The 19,791-nt window shown below is 41.7% G+C and overlaps 1 protein-coding gene across 3 annotated transcripts in view; it reads right to left on the bottom strand.

Annotated features, from left to right (window-relative positions):
- Positions 1 to 460: 460 nt before the first annotated feature.
- Positions 461 to 19,791, bottom strand: part of VPS39 (VPS39 subunit of HOPS complex) — a 36,900-nt gene continuing 17,569 nt past the window's right edge. For all 3 annotated transcript variants that reach the window (XM_016144899.2, XM_016144900.2, XM_016144898.2), the window contains 18 exons: positions 19,170 to 19,353; positions 15,802 to 15,922; positions 15,555 to 15,675; positions 12,342 to 12,471; positions 11,400 to 11,542; positions 8,956 to 9,099; positions 8,361 to 8,502; positions 8,137 to 8,223; positions 7,776 to 7,849; positions 7,330 to 7,428; positions 6,621 to 6,738; positions 6,059 to 6,187; positions 5,310 to 5,412; positions 5,030 to 5,075; positions 3,957 to 4,106; positions 3,660 to 3,794; positions 3,366 to 3,457; positions 461 to 2,544 (listed from right to left, as the gene is read on the bottom strand). In XM_016144899.2, the coding sequence (XP_016000385.1) occupies positions 2,469 to 2,544; positions 3,366 to 3,457; positions 3,660 to 3,794; positions 3,957 to 4,106; positions 5,030 to 5,075; positions 5,310 to 5,412; positions 6,059 to 6,187; positions 6,621 to 6,738; positions 7,330 to 7,428; positions 7,776 to 7,849; positions 8,137 to 8,223; positions 8,361 to 8,502; positions 8,956 to 9,099; positions 11,400 to 11,542; positions 12,342 to 12,471; positions 15,555 to 15,675; positions 15,802 to 15,922; positions 19,170 to 19,353 (2,094 nt within the window). In that variant the 3' untranslated portion in view covers positions 461 to 2,468. The remainder of the gene's footprint in view (positions 2,545 to 3,365; positions 3,458 to 3,659; positions 3,795 to 3,956; positions 4,107 to 5,029; positions 5,076 to 5,309; positions 5,413 to 6,058; positions 6,188 to 6,620; positions 6,739 to 7,329; positions 7,429 to 7,775; positions 7,850 to 8,136; positions 8,224 to 8,360; positions 8,503 to 8,955; positions 9,100 to 11,399; positions 11,543 to 12,341; positions 12,472 to 15,554; positions 15,676 to 15,801; positions 15,923 to 19,169; positions 19,354 to 19,791) is intronic.

The following is a 19,791-nucleotide window of genomic DNA, read 5'->3' on the forward strand; positions in this document are numbered from 1 at the left end:
TCTTAGTTCCTGATGTTTTTCATTCCCAGAGAAATCTCAAGATGGCCACAGATGGCTCAAGAGGGGGATACAGGACCAAATGACCTTTTTTGGAGCTGACCAAAGTAGACCATCACTTCTCCACTTCTCAAACATCCCTGGGTCTGTCAATCCCACCAAATCCATAACCCTTTCATACCCCTCCCAGTTATCATGAGCTGCCGGAAGAGGCACGAGTCCCTGCGATTAGCCAGAGTTCCAGTGGGTCCACAATTCTTTGATGCCAGAAATGTTCTGTACTTCTGCTGCCAATACATCAGCCACACTACCTGTGCTGGACCACACAGATCGAGACATACATAACAGATGTTATACATCTTTTTCCCACAGTTGCTAATTGACTTACTCTTGTTAATTCTTACCTTTTTGTTTTCATCAAATTCCACAGGAAGGGGGAAAAAGGAGTCCCGAATAGACTTGGTTTCTTACTTTATGATGTTTATTATAAGAGATCTTCATTAGTCCTCATTACAGACTTTCATCTCCAGCCTTCTCCACATTGCTGCAGAGGGCAAAGATAGTATAGGGAAGGAAGACTGGAGTTCAAGAAAACTGGGCTGTTTATGTATTCCAGAAGGGAAGAAAACAGGCATACTTTATTCTATTGCTTCAAACAGATGTGCCACACAGGTAGTGAAAATGGAAGATACCAACACAGCAGGCCAGGAAGCAGGGCTTGCATGGCAGGGCGTTTCTGCTGCACGGTAGAGGGCCAGCCAGAGATTTTCTGGCTACTCCCAGAGGAAGTTCAGTCCGAGCTGGCACAAACTGGGCCAAGAGCAGCACTGCTTCGAGTGGGTGGGTATGGCCAGCTAAGATGGTGGCTCTTGTAAAGCACTGCTCAGCCTCCAAAACCTGAGCAGAATACCCCATCTCCGATGGTACTCCTTCTGTCCCTTCAGACCTTCCACAGAGAAGCCTAGTCTACCAGCAAGTTAGTCTACAGCACAGCACCGCAGTTTAAAAAGGATCACATCATGTCAAAGACAGTCCACTAAAACAGCGTCAGTGTTGGGCACTGTTACTCACCCTCACTACCATTAAAGACACTGAGGCATTAAGACGGCAAGTCTGCAAAACCCTAAGGAGGACCTTTGCAGGGCCACTCTGGCCACCTGTCCTCTACCTGCAGTGCTACGCGCTCCTCCTAACATGCCTCTAGGGTGCTCTGTGGGAGGCAGGGTCTCCCACACCACACACGCAGTGTCAGCGGGCTTGGCAGTGAGGTCTTCATAAACCCAGGTGCTGCTGCTCCTGCCTCCTGCAGTACTCTCACTGTCCCCGAATACCTCACAAGTATGCTTGTCGTCACCTCAGTGCCTGATCTGATCATTCCCTGTGTGAGCAGAGATCCACCTACCTACAAAATCTCAGAACGATCCTCCAACCCCCGTAAAACAAAGCTGGAGAATGATGGCCACGCCAAGCTGTAAGGTGAGTGGATGATACTGGCTAAAAAACAAAGTGCTCACTTACAAAGACTAAACTAAAATGCCCTGGACGGCTGGTGGGTGAACCAGGAGCAGGAGCCTCTGCAGGCGGCTGCCTAAGAGGTCATATACCTAGTACGGCGCTGTCCATCCTTAGAGCTAGTGTCACACTTGGCCCAGAGGGGAGGTGCACAGGGCCTTTCTTAGGCTGAGAATGACGCTCTCCTACGCTTCGAGGCATAGTGGACAATCCAAGGAGGATTTATTTACAACATACCTGACAATCAGTTATCAATGTATTCCTAGAAAATGGGACTTCCTCTCGCTTCTTGCTTTGCCTTAAATATTACTGATTCATGGTGTCAAGAAAATGAGAAACAAAGTCAAGGTGGAGCAGTGAGGGGAGAGATACAAGAAGAAAATAGTGAGAAAGAAAAGGAGACAGGAAAATAAAGAGATGAGTGGGGAGATCCTTGGGAGAACACAGGATACAGTAACCATGGAAAAATGACTGTCGTTACCTAGGGAACCAGCATTTGACCTCTGCAGCTAGAAAAGCTCCCGTACTACTCTCTCCTCACAGACTCCACCAGCTGTGCTGAGGGCTCCTTGTAAAGTTGTGTGTTTGTGTTAATACAAAAGTGAAAAACCCTGGGGTTATGAAAGCTTGACGGTTTCCTTATTCAAGTGATTGGTATGCAAAGGCAAGACGGTGCCCATCGCTACCTCCTCCTGTCCAAGCAGGTATTAAATTGTCTGTAATTGCCTGCAACATAATTGTATATAAAGTATAACTAATCTCTTTTTCTATTAAAAAGCCAATGACACCAAATCACGAGTCTGAGAAATTCAGAGATGTTCCAGGGTGCAAGACAGCCAGTAGTGTCCAAATGGGGAGACACTTGGTGGTGGCAACAGCACTGATTCCCAAGGCAGGTGCCCCTTTCCCTCTCTGGGATGGCCGAGCTGTCCATCTGCTGAATCCTGGGCATGCTGGGCTCAGGTGTCCGCTGGGTTTACCTCTTTGGAACAGAAGTAGTGCACGACCACTCCATTGGGGTATCTCGCAAATGCGCTGCAGGAAAGGCAAATAACTCAGGAGTGAGGACTGCCTCTAAGAGGCTGCTTCTTACCTGGACAAGGCACCTTACCTCGGAGCCAGCCCAACAGCACCCACCCTCACCACAAAGAGCAGCCTGTGCCTGGGGTCTCTGGATTTACATAGCCACCATCTCTCAAAACGGAGAATGAGGCCCACGTAATTTGGGTGCATGGGGATATTTCTTGTTAAGTCACCAATGTGAAACGCATGGGCAGATGGGGCAGTACGCAGGCCTGGCTCAGCATCAGCTTACTGAGAGCCGATGATGCTCCTCAGGACAAGTTTCAGGCTAATTCTAACAAATGACAGAGAGGTCTCTCTAAAGAAAAGGATTCTTCCAGCCATGTAAGAAAAAAGACAAATCACTCTCTTTTGAAGGAAAGGGGACTGAACAGAGCATATGCCCTAAAGCAGTATGATCCTGGCTCAGGATTTTACTCAAACATGAGGCAGCAGGTTAAAAGATCTTTTTCTTCTTTCAAAGGTGCATCCTTAAAAAATAAAGACTTCTTTCCACACACAACTCACACACCCACTGGCTACATCCCAATTTCTAGCTGCCAGAGAAGGGCTTTATAGGCAAGAAGTCAACAGTGCCAAGCCATACATTTCAGGTCTTTAAATTCTCAAAGCCCATCCCCAAGAGATGACACGGACTGCTCTCTGGGGCCTCGAGAACTATATGTGCCCAGGAGAGTCAACAGCCATGCTTCCTCCTTGAGTTAAAGTGCAAACTATATCCTGAGCATGACCCACCCCAGGGCACACCCTGCAGAGCTGTGAAGGACACTCACCTGTTCCCAATCTTCTTCTTACACACCATGCACACCTTCTCCTCCGTGATGATGCACTTCACCTGCTGGTGTAAAATCCGCTCTTCCTGGACCTGGGAGGGCAGAGAGATTGGGGGAGAAGTCTCATGGTCTCACCCTGCAGAGATGCTTCTAATTGAAACACTTTCAACTAAATGTCAAGTTGTGTAAGTTGTTTTCAAGGAACACAGAGCTTTGCTTTTGACTAAAGGAACATGTGGTAACTGCCCCATACTAAAAAGCACCAAGCCAGCCTAGGGTTTGCAAGGCTCATACCCGCAGGAACTCTGCATGGAGAAGGTTCTTGAGTACTTGATTGAACCGTTTCCTTTGTGCATTTTCTTCCAAGACTTTTTCCAGAAAGATGCGTATGTCATTAATCTGAGTGTTTGCTGGCAGAAGGTTGAGGGCCTGGGGATGGGAATAGAGATGGAAACAGGGTGAGGTGGAACAGAAGTGAGACTGAGGAAGTGACTAAAGCCGCAGAGACTGCGAACCTCAGATCCTTTCTCTGTCCCCTCTTCTCCTTCGATGCTCCCCACAAGTGCCCTAAATTCTCTGGGAAGAACTGACCTTGGTGGTGTCCAGTTTGCTGTGGTGTAGCTCAAGGACCTGCAGGGCAGCCTGGAGGTTGGCTTGTGGCTCCAGCGGTTCCAGCTTGATTGGCCCCAGGCAGTGAACACTGGGGGGTGACAGATACATCCGGAGCAGGGACAGATACACCTGTCTCACACGGGCACAAGCCACACACATCATCAGGCGGGCAGCAACCCTCCCAGAACCTCACAGCATGGCCACAAGTAAAGCTAAGAGGGTTGGCCTATAGTAACAGCTGTCATGGAGCATTTAAAAAACTCAACGTTTTTACCTTTTAAAAGATCTCGGTAAAGTCAAACAGTCAAATGAAGGTATTAAAATTAAGGATTGTGGTTTCTCTGAGAGAAAAAAACAAATACCTTGTATTTGTTAACTGTTGACAAAATGCCAACACTGCAGAATGACTCAAAGAGCTCCCTCATTTCCTTTGGCTTTGAAGGCTGAGACCCTGTTACACGTTTTGGCAGGTAAGGATCAAGCCAAGAGGAGACACTGCTTTTCCTACTAGAGGTACCAGTACCACCGGGTTTCCCAACCTTAGTGAGAACATTTTAAGCCAGATAATTCTTAGTTGGAGCTGTCCTGGGTATTGTTTAGCAGCAACTCAGGCCTCTACCTCCTAGATTCCAGTAGCGCTCCCACTCCCAGTCATGGCAATCAAAGATGTCTCCAGACATTGATGAATCCACATGCAATGTAGACAGAACATATACGAGAACTTATCAGGACCATCAGATAGATATTCCTTCTTAATAGGCTTACCACATAATTTTATCATAAAGTCAGGACTCTCATTCTGAGAGTAAAGGGGTAAAGGGCACTGCTCATAATCACACAGATGTAAGCCAGAATGATGCCAAGCAAACCAGGACAAATGGCCACCCTGCCTCTCCCTCAATACACACAGGCAAAATCAATCAGTACATTGGCTCTGTCTCATCTTAGCAATTTATACCAGTGTCACTTGTGGACAAACCAGAGCAGGTTAGAAATGCTAAGAGGGACAGTAAAATGCACATGTGCTCCCTGGGGCCACAGTCATTACTTACATCTTTGTTGCCATCTTTATTTTGGTCATAATGCTTGTGGCAGTACCTGCAAGGGAGAAAGTGGTAAGACAGATGTGGCCAGAGGGCCCACAACTAGAAAGCTCATTGATGTTGCCTGCATCAGCAGCCTAACGATAGCCAAAATCAAGGGCCAGAAGAGGAAGTGATTCTGGATCCTGCTGCAGAGTGAGGGTGGCCTTCTTAGCCTCTCACACCTGTCATCTGTCTGGGGGACCTGCCTAAAGACCCCGTGGGAGGTGAGGTGACAGGGTCAACATACTCTTCAGCCATCTTCGTATCCTTCAGGATGTGGACATAGATGAAGAGAGCTTGTTCATGTTTCCCCATGCGTCCCAGCAGAAGAGCACGTTCTTCTAAGAGACCTGTGAGGAAAAAGGACTCTAAGTAACCACCACTACCGTTATGCAAGCATGAGGCCAGGGGCTAAGCTACTAGAGAAATGGATACTGGAGCAATATAAACCAGGAGAAAATATTTTTATTACTTAAGATTTATTCAGGAAGAAAATAACTAAAATTTAAAAAAGGGGGAGGAAGCTATTCTAGGAGGTACTTAATTCCATCTTTGTGACTGCTTGTGAACTGGGCAAGAACACTCACTCAACAGCCAAGAGCATACGAAGCACCTATAATGTGCCGAGTGCTTCAGCTAAGGAAAAGAAACACTTGGTCTCTGTTCTCACTGACATTATACAGCAGACATGTATCTTTTTCAGACATATTATGCCAGATTACAAAAACCGCTAAACAATGAATGTGGCCCAAAAAATGTATTGAAAAAACAGGTTTCGACCTGGCTATCACTTAGCATGCAGTTCACACCCACAAGAGACTCTTCTAAGTCATGGTACAAAAGTCAAGTCTTCAGAGGCGACAGACAGAAGCACTGGCCTGAAACAAATGGTATTTTCCAGGTCCAGCTTCTTAGAGGGTTTGGGGACTAGTAAAAGAGAAAGATCAGTGTCTGTATTACCTTCAACCGAAGTGTCTTCTGGACCCAGATACTCACCATCAAAAGGAAAATCACAGATGAGCCGGCCTGGATCATAGTAGCTAGAAATTTCCAAAAACATAAGGAGCTTCTGTCGATATTCCCCCAGCTCGCCCTCTTCCTCTCCAGCAGGGACTGGAGTTTTGCCTTTAAGGGAAACCAAGCTTACCGTGAAAGATATTGCTGGGCAGCAATGTGGGGTTGTCAAGAAAAATGAGGGGTGGGAATCGATGCCACCACATGGACTTCTCTTAGTTTATGGTCTCTACACATGGTCCCCCAAACATCAGCTTGAGATTAAAAAAAAAAAAAGCTGAACAAAAAACACTTTGGTAGGCAGACCTTTTTCTATCTTGAAGACAGATCTGTTCCTTTCCCCTCCCCCAGGGGTGATGCTCAGAGATGTCCAGACATGAGCTGCTGAGTCTCATGTGCTGGATGACTTAGCTGCCCTGGCTCCTCTGAGGAACTTCCTGCACACCTGGGGCCCACAGAGAAGTCTGCTTCCCGACATCACACCCTCGGGTCCCTGCTTGCCTCTAAAACCCAGGGCCACACAGCTTTCTATGAGGACTGGTACCTGCAGGGAAGGACAGGAGATACTCCTTCATCAGACCTTGCACCTTCTCACAATACAGCTGGATCAGGCAGTTGTGGAACCGAGAGCCCGTCTCCTCCCAAACGTGAATGACATGTTCCTGAGGTGAGACGCAGGTCTGCCTGGTACCCTCACTGCTGTGATCCAGCCCCATCACCCAGCCTCCCTTACATTTTAAGGCTCAAAAGGTCTCATCTAGACTGTTCCCTAATTAAACTGCAGATTTACCAGGGGACAGCTCTTCTAAAACCACTGGGAAATTTCACAATACAACCTAGCAACATCAGGAATTCTTGATTTCCTTTATTAATCTTGTCTCACAATCCCCCAAATCCGCCCACGTAATTAAGGTTAAATATTTGCATTCTGGTACTTAAAACTAATTTGGCTGTCCCGTGGTCACAGTTGAGTTAGGCTGTACAAACGTGGCTTTGAAATGTTCTTCCTGAACATCCTTCTCTTTTACCCCTCTGTACTTTACCTAGGTTTAGAAGACATCTACAAAAAGTAACATTTCCAGCTTGGCTTACTGGGCTCTCTTTCTTCAGAGGATGGTGAAATAACCATATTCCTTACATTTCTACCAAGCCCCAAGTGACACAAACCCCAGTCTGAACTGCCGAATAACTGACCCATGTGGTCCTGGATCCTGGGTTTGAAGCTTTTTAGTTCACACCAAAAAATAACTTACCAGATAAGGAATAGCCAGACTCTTAAAATTCTCTACTAAGAAGCCAAGCACTCGGTCTCGTGGCAGAGACTCCACCTCTGGGAGGTCTTCAGTAAATATCTGTTAAAACAAACCTGAGTTCCAGCAGGAGAACCATCTGACTGCAATGCTGCCTAAAGCACACGCATCCACGTGGAGGGGTCAAGTGGATGGACTTTTGGAGGGGAAGGGCATACAAGAATGCATCTGCAGTCAACTGGTGTGTGACAGACTAGGCCGCAGTTCTCCTGACACCTGTGCAAGGTTCTTTCTACTACACCACGCTGTCGTCTCACGTTTTCCAGTCTACTTCTTCGAACACCAGAGAAACTGCACAAATCTTTCCTCCCCCTCCATCCACCATTGTCCTAAGGAGGATCAGGACCAACCATGGTGCCAGAAAAATCCAAAGACCTCCCGTGACCTACCTTTAGGCCATCTTCTGGAAAGTCTCTCAGCACCCACACTGAGTAGGAAAAAATCAAATGCAGATTTTCTGTGCCTAGAAGGAAACATTAAGACTTGTCTGCAGGTGAAGCCCACCCTGCCTTTAGGACTGGGAAGGCAGGTGCCCAAGGTGCCCCAGAATTTCTTTTCCAGCAAAGATAACTCTATCCAAGGAGTTCTCCTGGTTCTACGACTGAGAAACTTTTACTCCAGATGGAGGAACAAAGATGGGAAACACAAGGAGGAGGGAGGGGACTGACCAGACAGAATCAGAGATGGAGAGAGAGCAGGTCCATTTGAACACAATCCCTTTTCCACTCCCCTTTCAAAAGCTGTAATTACCCAGATGTTGCAGGTACTGCACTGTCCTCTCGTGGCCTTTCAGAGGGGAGTTTGCTTTCTTGGACTGGTCCACCAGCACCTGCAGAGCTGGCCACGAAGCCCAAGAACAAGGTCATGAGACTCTTCCAGAAGGCTCATCGCCATGGGAGATTTGTCACAACTCAGTTTCCCCTGTCAACATGCAAGAATCCTCCCAGATCAATAAAAGCCCTGCCTCCAATCACCTTTCTCATGGAGCCCCTTCTTCTCATATAGGATTATCAGTTCACTGTACTTGTGAGCCTTCTTCAGCACATGTTCACTCTCTTCAATATGGCAGTGATTGTTCTCCAGGCGCAGCAAGGGGGCCACGAGGGCCACGTTCGTCTGCAGAAGAAGCAGGATTTCAGTGAAAACTGCTTCCAGAGGAGCCCTATCCTTACCCAGCCAAGCCTTGCTTCAGGCTGAAAGGCCAGGGGCACAACATCCTTTTCCAGAACTACAGATAAAGCTTTTAGAGCATTTATGCTCTTTTGGACAACATGCTTTGATGGTTTTGGGGGGGCCAGGAGAAGAATGGGATATTTCCTTTGAGGAAATAATGTGCACCTTGTAGTCCTGACAATAATCTTACCAGAGAAGACCAGCCTACTGTAAGATTCTGGGTCAGTATCTTGACTTAACCTCTCACGTCCAAGAAACTCACAGGTATCAGGCAACGATTAGGTGGTTCCCGTCATCAAAAATTTCACTCTTACCAGAAACAGGTACCCCAAAAGTGTCACTCCTCCAGTTTCAGGAACTGGGGATTATAGGTACCTGAGTGCTCAGAGAACTCACATGGAGGTAGCATTTGAGCAGGGTGGTGTCAATGATTTGCAAGAGCTTCTTCTTAGACTTGATGGTCGGAGTGCCTTCCATGAGTGGGGAGGTACTAGACTGGTGATCAGAGTCATTCAGCTTCTTTACCAATTGGCTTCGTTTCTGCAAAGGCCAAACATGTGGGATCAAGGCCAATACTAAATCTCCCTTTATCACTTAATCTACAGGGTAATTCCAAACACCTCCAAATCAGCTCACATCTATCCACACCCTGAACCCACATTAGCATATAGTTTTTTTGAGGTTACAATATTTAATGGTTCTTTAAAATTTAAGAATACATATAATATATCACTCAATTGTGCGTTAATAATTGTTACAGTTCAACTCAGATGGCATTTTAAAAACATAATCATTTAGTTGTAAAAAAATTTAAAAATTAAAATGACATTTGTTACAGAGATAAGATAGAGTGCTCAATGAAAGATTTTTCAAGATCAAAATGTATATAATATTAGCATCGAATTCTATGGAGGAAGTAGAATTAAAATAAAAATTCAAAGAGTAAAAGAAACTATGTTAAATTTTTCTTTTTTTCTTTTTTTTTTTTGAGAAAAAGTTTTTAAACAAGTGAAATCCATGGAGCATATTTAATGCACCATACACAGTGCTAACGCCCCTTGACAGATTTTCCTCATTTAATCTTCAACAGACACCCTGTGATAGCATACAATTTATCAGGGATCAAAATAGATGAGTGTCAAATTACCACAGATACAATAACAATTATTTGCAATAGCCAGGCACTATGCCAAGCACTTTATATGTTATCCTATTTTAAACCTAAAAGAAATGCAGGTATTATTAGCCCCACTTTACAAGTGAAGAACTCAAGGTGTAGATGTTAGATACCTCGTAAGTGGCAGAGGCAGGTTTCAAACTAGGGTCTGATTCCAAAGCCCATGTTCTCCTATTTTCTTAAAAAAAAAAAAACAACAACAAAACAACAAAAAAAACAAACCCTAACTTTATTGAGGTATAAGTTGCATACAATAAAATATATCCCTTTTAAGTGCACCTTTGGATGCATTTTGACAGATATACATGCTTGTAACCACCACCCCAACCAAGGAACAGGACATTTCTATCACCCCATAAAGTTCCCTTCCCAGACAATCTCACCTACTCCCTACCCCACTGATCTGATTTTTATCACTAGAGATTAGTTTTTACCTATTCTAGAACGTCATATAATGAAATCATCGAGTTTGTATCATTTTGTGTCTGATGGAAAAGCCCATCGTCTCACATGCTCTTCCATCTCTCTGGCAGGTAATGTCCCACATTCTAAACATCAGTGGAGAGGCCAGGGAAGAATGTGTGCGTGGAGCCCTAAAGCTAAGGCTTTGGGAGATATTCTGCCCCAGGAACCTTTTTTACTTGACACTGTGTACAAAGAGGCAAGTTTGTGTGCTCCATGCAGGCTGCCAGCCTAGGTGGGTATCCCTGGGACCATATGTCAAGAAAATGCCAAGGCTGTGCATGCCTGATCCAGAAGCAGGTAGTGGAAAGCCCGCTTACAATTTTCCTCACAATACTTCTCAATGCCTACCAGGGTACTCCTTACAAAGGTCTGCAGAACACTTAAAAGGAAAAAATGCACTAAGTTCTCTGACTCTGAATGGGTGCACAGGAAAGAAATAATAGCTTTCTGTGAAAGAAATTTGGGGTTATGAAGCTTCAATGAAGATGTGAGTTTTAGTGTCAACTTTAAAATTTCACTTATCTGTCCACAACAGTAAATTGACAAAAAAGTAAAATCTAAATACTTCCCCTAAAAAAAAAGTTACAGATGATTATTTATTGACAGACTTTCTCAATATATGAATCAATTTTTAAAAAGTAAGCTATAAAATGACATATAGTTTGATATCCATTTGTAATAAATAAACCAAATAAATAAGCAAAACAAATTCTCAAAATACATATAAAAATCTGGATGGACAACACTAAAATTTAAGTTTCTTTTCTCTGGGTTGTAGGTAGAGTTATCAGTGATTTGTATTTTTGCTTTATATTTTTCTGTGTTTTCCAAGTTTTCTGAATAAAGCAGGTTTTTTCCAAAATTATGTATGCTACGAAAAAGTTTGTTTTAAAATACTTCTTCCTTTCTGTCAACTAAAATTTACTTTTTAGTTTCCAAACAGCTTAGTTATAAATTTACCAGAAATCGAGTGTGTTTCCCATTATCAGGATTTGATAAAAAAATAAAAATTTAAAAAAAAACCAGCTCAATGGTACTATTGAGCAAGGAGAAGCAGGACACTGTGCCCACGCAGACTTCTAAGGCATTTGTTTATGGAATGCCAGTGGCTTACAGAAGGCCCTCAATTCTCTGCCATAAGGAAGAAGGTGCTAAACTCCCAGGTAAACTCTTCCATACACCTCTCTATAATACCTACCTGTGTCAGGTAGTCAATGAGAGCTAAGTGAGCCTTCTCCAATTCTGCCCCAGAGAGCCCGGGCAGAGGGTTAGGATACTGCAGTTGCTTCCTGTAGTCTGTGGGCAACAGGTCGGGGTACAGGCCCATCACATGGGTGGGATCTATATAGAAGGTAGGCATGATTCCCCAGAAAGAAACACAGCGATTTAAGGATCAAATAAAACAAGTTTCAGACTGATTTTTTAAAAAATAACTCTAAGTTCATAAATATTCAATGAACTATACACTTATAATTTAAGCACTATTTATATATATATATTTCACTACAACATTACAAAATGGCATGACTACTTTCTAAGACACAGACACATATACATATGCAGAATTAGATTATCTGAAAGTATAGGAGAAAAAAATTTCCTAAGGAAAAATTGATAAGACAATGAAGCTCAGAGAGTGCCAGCAACTTTGCCCAAGGTCAGGCAGCCTGACTCCAGGGTGCCAGCTCCTCAACCAATGTCTCCAGAGTTTTTAGGACACTGAGAAAAGGAAGGGCTTCAGAGCACTGCCCTGTGTTGGCTCTCAAAAATGACCTACTGTTTAATCCTACTAAGTTCAAGTCAGGGACTTTTGTTTAAATTGGCCTTCAATAAATAGAAGATGAACAAATACACAGTTGTTGAATAAAATGAGTTTCTGTTAACCTTCTCAGAGGGCAAGGGAAATCATCCTGAAAAATTGGAATTCTGTCTGTATTTATGGGTGAGACCAGATTCTTAAGATAAGGACTATACATTTGTAACCACATGGCCACCCACGGCATCCCGTTAGGTATGAAGATCAATTTAGATAAGCATCAACTTTCCCCTTTCTCAAAAGTCTGGTGTCATTTCTCCCTGTCTTTACCACTTTCCCCTCCCTCTGTTAGTTCCTTATCTCAAGGCCACGCCCACTTATTACCTGTGCCAAGCTTTGCAAAGACCTGCATGGACTCATCAAAACGCTTCTGGCAGAAGAGGTTGAAGGCGTACAGGTTCTTGATATGATGGATCTGTTGCTGCTTTTCACTGTCAGAATCATCTTTCATTTCCTAATAAGAGAGCAGAATAAGTAAGAGCCCACTCACTCAGCAGGTATTTATTCAGTATACGTTAAACGATATCCCAAGAGGTATAAATGCCAACATGTATAGACAGCTACATGGTATTTGCCCTCACAGGCTGCCCTTATAGTCTACATAAGACTGATAAGTAACTATGCAATTAATACACAACAGGGTTCCTACAAAATATACCTGACCAGTACTCCTGAAAACTGTCAAGGTCATGAAATGCAAGGAAAGACTAACAGACTGTCACAGATCAGAGGACTCTAACGACACATGACAGCTAAGCGCAATGTGATTTCTGGATTTGAATCTGGAACAGAAAAAAGGACATTAATGGAAAAACTGACAAAATCTGAATGAAGTCAAGAATTCAGTTTAAAACAAAAATATCAAAACCAAAATAAAACAGGGTATGAGTGATGACGAAAGCACATAAGAGGCGTATGCAACTTAGTCTGAGTGGTAGGTCCGGGAAAGATTCTTGAAAGGACGAATGTTAACTGAAGCACAGAAAATGAGCTGGAGCTGGCAAGGCCAGGCAGGTGACAGATGGGAGGGGAAGCAGCAAGTGTGTTCCTAGGAAAGAAGAGAGCACATGTGCAAGGCCCTAAAACACACAGAGAGAACATAGCATGCTTGAGAAATAAAAGACACAACACAGGCAGCACGGTTGGGAAAGGCCCTGCTCATAGTAAAAGTTAAATAAATGTAGCTATTTATTATCTCTGTTTCTTCCTTAAAACTTGCCTCCACATCTCTCTTTTAACCAATCTTTAATAAATTTAATTTCTTCCTTCAAAATATCTCCCATTTCTATTCCTTTCCTCTCCTTTTCTACTGCCATCCCCCTAGGCCAGACCATTAACAGGCAGTCAGCCTGGTCAAAGCTTTCCTGCTTGAGACTTTAAAAGCTTTCAAAACCTGGTGCACCTCCTTATCTAGCTTATCCTCCTTATCTAGACATTCAAGCCACACTCTCCAAATACTCTAGAAATACTTGTTCCACACTTGTTTTCACTTCTTTAACTTCCTTGGGCTCTTTCGGGGCTCCCTGTTTCCTGCTCCTTATTTTACTTATCCTGAAAGGGTCCAACTTTAGGATACTTTCTCTAGCTCTTAGAGAACTGTCCCTTCTCTAACATTTTGCTCCATATTTTATCAATATTGAAGTTTGGTACGTAATGGTCTTCTGAAAGTTTCACGTATGTTCTCTGATTTATTTAAATAAAAAATGAGTTCCTCTGTACTAAGAGAAAGAAAAGAAACTGAAGGAATAAACATTGAATAATATAATTATGTGTAGATGACATTTAAATCTATCTAGAACATAGATTCGATTAAGAAATATTTTAAAAATAGCAAATGATATTACAGCTCAAGGTAAAACTACAGGAATCAAAATAACTTTTCCATGAATTAGTAACAAAAAACTGAAAAACAACAGAAAAAATAGAATAAGATCCAAATGCAGCACAAAACCTACATTCTTGGCTGGGAAGACACATATTGAGATGTTTATTCCCTTTAATAAATCTCACCAAAAAAAAAAAAAAAAAGATAAGTTTCTTAAGAGCTAAGATATTATCAACCAACCCTCTTTCATCACAGGGTAAATAGACCACCTAGTAAGTACAAGCCTAGAAGAGAGAAGGAAAAATCAAAACCCATTTCCATTTCTCCACTAAAGATTAAACAGACAACCTGCAGCAGATGATCACTGAAAAGATCCGAGACCTTCCTATTAAGAAAAATATAGATATTAAAGAAGCTATGTACTGCATGACATCCTTTTTTATGAAGTTTAAAAACTGAATACATATTCAAGCAAATATGTATATGTAAAAGATTAAATAAAAGAAATTTAAGGACACAATAAACACAAAATTTTAAATAATGGCTATGTCTGAAAGGGAGACAGAGGGACGGGATGGAGAGGAACATATATGTTATATAAGTCCTTTTTCTTGGGTAGGATGGTGAGTTCATTTCATAGGTATTCAGTAATTTTAAAATGAAAATAAAATAAAATAATATAGGGCAGTGTATGAGTAGAAAATAACAGAATGGTAAGATGCGAAATTAAATGTCCCAGGAAAAAAAAAAATTTTATGGGATATTAAACATGGCCAACTATTAAGACTAGATTTTTGTTTTAAACACTGAACTCATACATCCAAAATAAATGTTGCCCTTCAAAAGTACTCATCGTATGTGACTATAAACATTATGTATACCAAAATTTGTCACTACTGCTTTCCTTTCAGAAATAATTCACAAGATAATCTAGTAATTAAGTTTCCTATAATTATCTTCATAAAAATTTCTTCTCTTTTACCAAATTACCACCATCTGGTTTAATGACTAGGAAAAGCTCAGAATGACTTTTGGTTGTTTTCTAAAATCAAATCCACCCTCTACAAATGACAATAATCACCACCGGGGATGTCCGAAACAACAAGACAAGCCCTGGAAGTCAGTGTCCAAGAAGTCTGTTGGCAATGGCAGCATGACTGGAACCAGAGCATGGTTGCTACTTCACTGTGAACATCGTCCCATGCAAACATTTGAGGAGAGCGACAGTCATAAATATAAAAGTACAGCCCTGCTGAATGCAGCAATTTGAGATGGTTGCAGAATACCTAGAAAAAGCCCTGCTAATCTAAATACAGAAGTCCACTGTTGAAAGGGATGTTGAGTGGTTCCATTCAACAAGAATGTAATTTTACATTTATGATTGTTACTTTACTCTAATGTTTGCACTGTCTTTCATTTCTCAAGTCCAGACCGTATCTATTAAATTACTTTATTCTATTAATTCTATGAGATAGTACTATTATGGTACTCGTTCTACATTTGATAGATGATAAGCCGACTGAAAAAGTGAAATCACTTACACAGATACTTTAAGGCAGACTCAGACCCCGAATCTAAGTCCCCTGACTTTCAGCTCTGTGCTTATTCTATCAGTCCAAACTAAATATAAACATGGACTAAAGACAAATTACCTACTCTGGAGAACAATGAGGAAGGCAGACTCACACTCTAATCTCAGAATAAAGACTTACTGCAAGCTGCAAAGCCAATTCAAACTGCTTGTCCTGGAGAAGCTGTTGGATTTGGGTTGCCATGGGGACAGGAATGAGTCTCCAAACAAAATGATTGCTGGCCACGTAAATAATGTTTGATCTGGAGGCAGGATTGAGAACATCAGCAAAAGAACACAGGCTTTATGACAATACAGGTGACTCTAAAGCTTTAGAATAATATTACATTATTCTAAAGGCAGCTACATTAAAGAAAAAAATTCCTTACCCTCCCGAAGTAATGAAACGGGGCCTTTGCAATTCAATGCTCTGGACCAGAAGCCTTGGCTCAAATGTTCGGATCTCCACATATCGAGGCAACACTGCAATGATGTAGGGAGGCTGGTGCTCTGTGCAAGAGAGAACATCTTGAGTTGTACTTCTGGTCTAAGGCTTTAGGCTTATGTTGCCATTTCTAAGCTGCATTTAGGCTCAGTTGCCATTTCTAAGCTGCATTTAAATGGGATCTCCAAAAAATCCACTAGTCAAATACCAAGCCAGGATCCTACAGATGTGATATAAAAAGAAAAAAGATGGCCTGAGGGATGCAAAGAGAAATCTCTTGCACAAAAAGGATGCATACAGCTTTGCTGAGAGCGACCTGATCCCACTTCTGCTGTTTTCCCAAAAGAACTAGGTAGAAGCTTCACTTGCTCCTTTCTCATCAGTCACAAAGCTAGAGCAAAGGCCAGCTGCCCCTAACAACTTACCAATAGAAGCACAAGAGGAAGGCAACGTCTTTTTTCCCTAAAATGCTAAAGAAAGGGTTCGACATTTCTGGCCAATGTTGTTTCTACTTGAGTTTTCGCAGGGAAAAGGTGTAAAACTCCACTTGATATCTAATGGTTCAGAGAGAAGGCAGATGGATGGCATTCTCAGTGTAGCTGTTTTCTACCACTTACAGGAGGCATCTAGAGTGTCAAATATATAGAAACAGAAAGTAGAATGGGGATTGCAGAGGGCTGGGGCAAGGGGTAAGGGAGGTTTAATGGATACAGAGTTTCAGTTTTAAAAGATAAAGAATTTCTAAAATCTGTTGCAAAAACTCGTGAGTAAATATAATACTACTGAACTGTACCTTAACAATGATTAAGATGGTAGATTTTATGTTGTGTTTTTACTACATTAAAAATAAAATTAAAAAAAAAATTTTAATTAGTAAAAACTGAACCACTAGATGGCATAATTGTCACATAGAAATTTAACCTCAAAGAATGTAATTATAAGAACAGTTTCTCAGTGTGGCTAACTTGCTATGAGCTTATTTTTCTCATTATCTATTTTCTTATAAAAAATTTTTCATTTTATATTTAAAATTTATACACTAAATAATAGAATAATAAAATTTCAAAGGCAGAAGGGAACTCATAAATGAGAAAAACTGAGGTCTAAGTAATATTACCATCAATGTGAATGCTATTGTTGCTATTATGTTATTTTTCATCTTAAGAAAAAATAAAAATGTTGATTTGTATTGAATTTTTAAATTTTCTTTTAATGTTCTTTTAAAAGTTAGTCAATTTTCTCTAGTGTTAGTTTGTATAAATATGTAATATATCTGTCCTTTTTATCTTAATAAAGAATAATTTTTTAAAAAAGGTAATCTATAATAGAAACCATTTTGATTATCATATCTTATCAATTGTTCAGTCTCCCAAACTCTTCAGCACTGTTTCACAAAACAACAGAGATGGTCTGGATCTCTCTGTATCTTCAAAACTTTTGCAGAGTTGCTGATGTGCAGCAGGCATGTAATAACTGGCTGACAACAACAGTGATCCCTCTATTCGCCAAGCATTTACTAAGAGGCCATGTTTCAAAAATAAATGAATGAATGAGTGAATGAATGGCCATGTTGGAGGCATTACTTGATGTCTATCAAGACATGAGCCCAGAGCTCACGGAGTTCCAACATGAGCAGAAGAGATAGTCAACTCACTGCATCCAGAGGGGATGGTGTGGATGCCATGACAGAAAAACCTGAAAGGGCTCTAGGAGCACGAAGGCGGAAGTGATTAAATGTGCCTGCAGGCCAGAGAAGACTTTCTAGAGGAAGTGCCACTGAAGGAAGTCTTATCACATGGGCAAGACGCTGTTGGGTGAGAAGAAAGGAAAAGGCAACAGCGCAGATTATGACACAGTGGGAAGGAGTCCGAAATGACTGGAGCCTGGGTGAAGCAGCAAAGATGAGGGCGGAAATATAAATGAAATTTAAAATATACACCATCTTAAGTTTAGTATTTCTTCTGTCAGATGGTGATTCTCTCACCCTACCTAGAAAGAATGTTCTCTTCTTTAATATGTTATGGCACAGAAATGTTTTTGAGAAATACTGCTGAAAGCAGTGGGCACTAACAACGGTTTTAAAACAGGAACTCTCACACTGGGAAATTAGAAACATACTTCAAGCAATATTACACGCATCTTAATCTAATCTACCGAGGTCCTTCTTTAAGGAGAATAAGGGCTCTGGAACATCATGAAGCTTCTTATGAAGCTCTCAGTTCCTCAAACTTGTTAACATACATAACCTTGGGCCTTATAAAATACTATCTTTATGATTTATCTTCCTTCCTGTCTATTAATCTCTAACAACCACAGAATAACCACCCTAGAACATAATGCTTTTATCAAAATGTTGTGGAATCTACTGGCTTCTCTGACCTTCGCATGGGCCTCCTTATTCCTCCATAATTCGGCCCGCCTGTTTTAGCCCGCTCAGTCTGTCATGCCCTCTCACAAAGCAGCACATATTTTGCATTTCTACTCATTTTTCAAATGATTCTTTCTGCCTAGAATAAAAGGGAATTTTTCTTCATGCCAGATCCTAAACCCTCTGTCTGATCTAAGTCTAATCTTACTGATGTAATGAAACTTCTTCCTGACTAATGAACAATGAATTTCCCCTTTCTGAACTACTGAATCTCAATTCATCCAACTTAATACCTTAAGTAATGCCTTGTTTTTTCTCTTTATCCAAAATGTAATTTTGTCTTCAGAGCTATAGTCCTTAAAGACTGCATGCCTTATGCCTCACTCCACAGCAATAACTATTATTAAAATGCTCATTCTTCCAACAGAAATATGCTTCTAGGCAATACTTGCAGAGCACTGGGAGCCTGAGGCAGGTGTCAGACAGAAACACCTAATGTATTGGCCAGAGACTGACACTTAAATGCAGTCTGTGCCTGCAAGCTACAAAAACAACAGCAGCAATAACCATATCAAAATCCCTTTGATATTGAGTTATAGGTATTATAGGAATAAATAAGGAATTTTCACAAATTATTTGGCAGAGGACACAATAAAACCATTAAAAAGAAACTAAGAAGTAAAAATAGCCATAGACAATCTCTTCCTAAAATGTACAATTCTGTTTACATTTCCCCCCGTCTGGGGCAAAACTCAGCTTCCTACAAAAATCAGAATATTCCTTTTTTAATGACCCTAAAACAGTCGTCTACTTATAAGAAGGGGAACTGAGAGTGAATGACACTAAACCACAGTCTGCTAAAGCTTATGAATAGGATTCCATTCTGCAAAGGTGGCATAAGGCCCCAGCCCAAAGTGGGCAACGGCAGCTACTGTTGGTCTCACCCATGGCCACTGGTATGTCTGTCCAGTTCAGGGCACATTTCTGTGTGCAGATCCCCTCCTCATTGAGCACCACGGTGAGATCATCCTGACCCACGGCCACTTTTCCATCTGCCAGAGGTGCAACTAAGGGTTCCAGCTGTTTTCCTGTTGGAAAGAGCTCTTTGATGGACCCCTTTCCATCCACCTATAGGAAGACACAAAGTGAGTCACCAAGCATTCTTTGGCCAGAGGCATGAATATGGCCTGGGAAAATCCAGCTAAAACCCAAAACCTACAGAAGCCAATATTCCTTGCTTGGGGTAAGGAAACAGATAACAAACAAAATTTGTTAACATGAATTTTGTCATCGCAACAAAGAACCAGTTTTCTTTTTCTCTAACACAGAGACAAGCACTGAGCCTGGCAACTAACAATGTCAAGTGCTGGTCAAGTGCTAGTCAGGATGAAGAGCAACTGGAACTCTCATACAATGCCAGTGAACTCTCATACAGCCATTTTGTTTGTTAGCTTCCTACAAAGTTAAATACATACTTATCATATAACCCAGCAATCTCATTACTAGGCATCTGCCCAAGAGAAACAAAAACTTATTTGCAGTGTATACAAACCTATATGTAAATGT

The sequence above is a fragment of the Rousettus aegyptiacus genome, unplaced genomic scaffold, assembly GCF_014176215.1.
Source record: "Rousettus aegyptiacus isolate mRouAeg1 unplaced genomic scaffold, mRouAeg1.p scaffold_m13_p_3, whole genome shotgun sequence".
NCBI classification, from domain to species: Eukaryota; Metazoa; Chordata; class Mammalia; order Chiroptera; family Pteropodidae; genus Rousettus; species Rousettus aegyptiacus.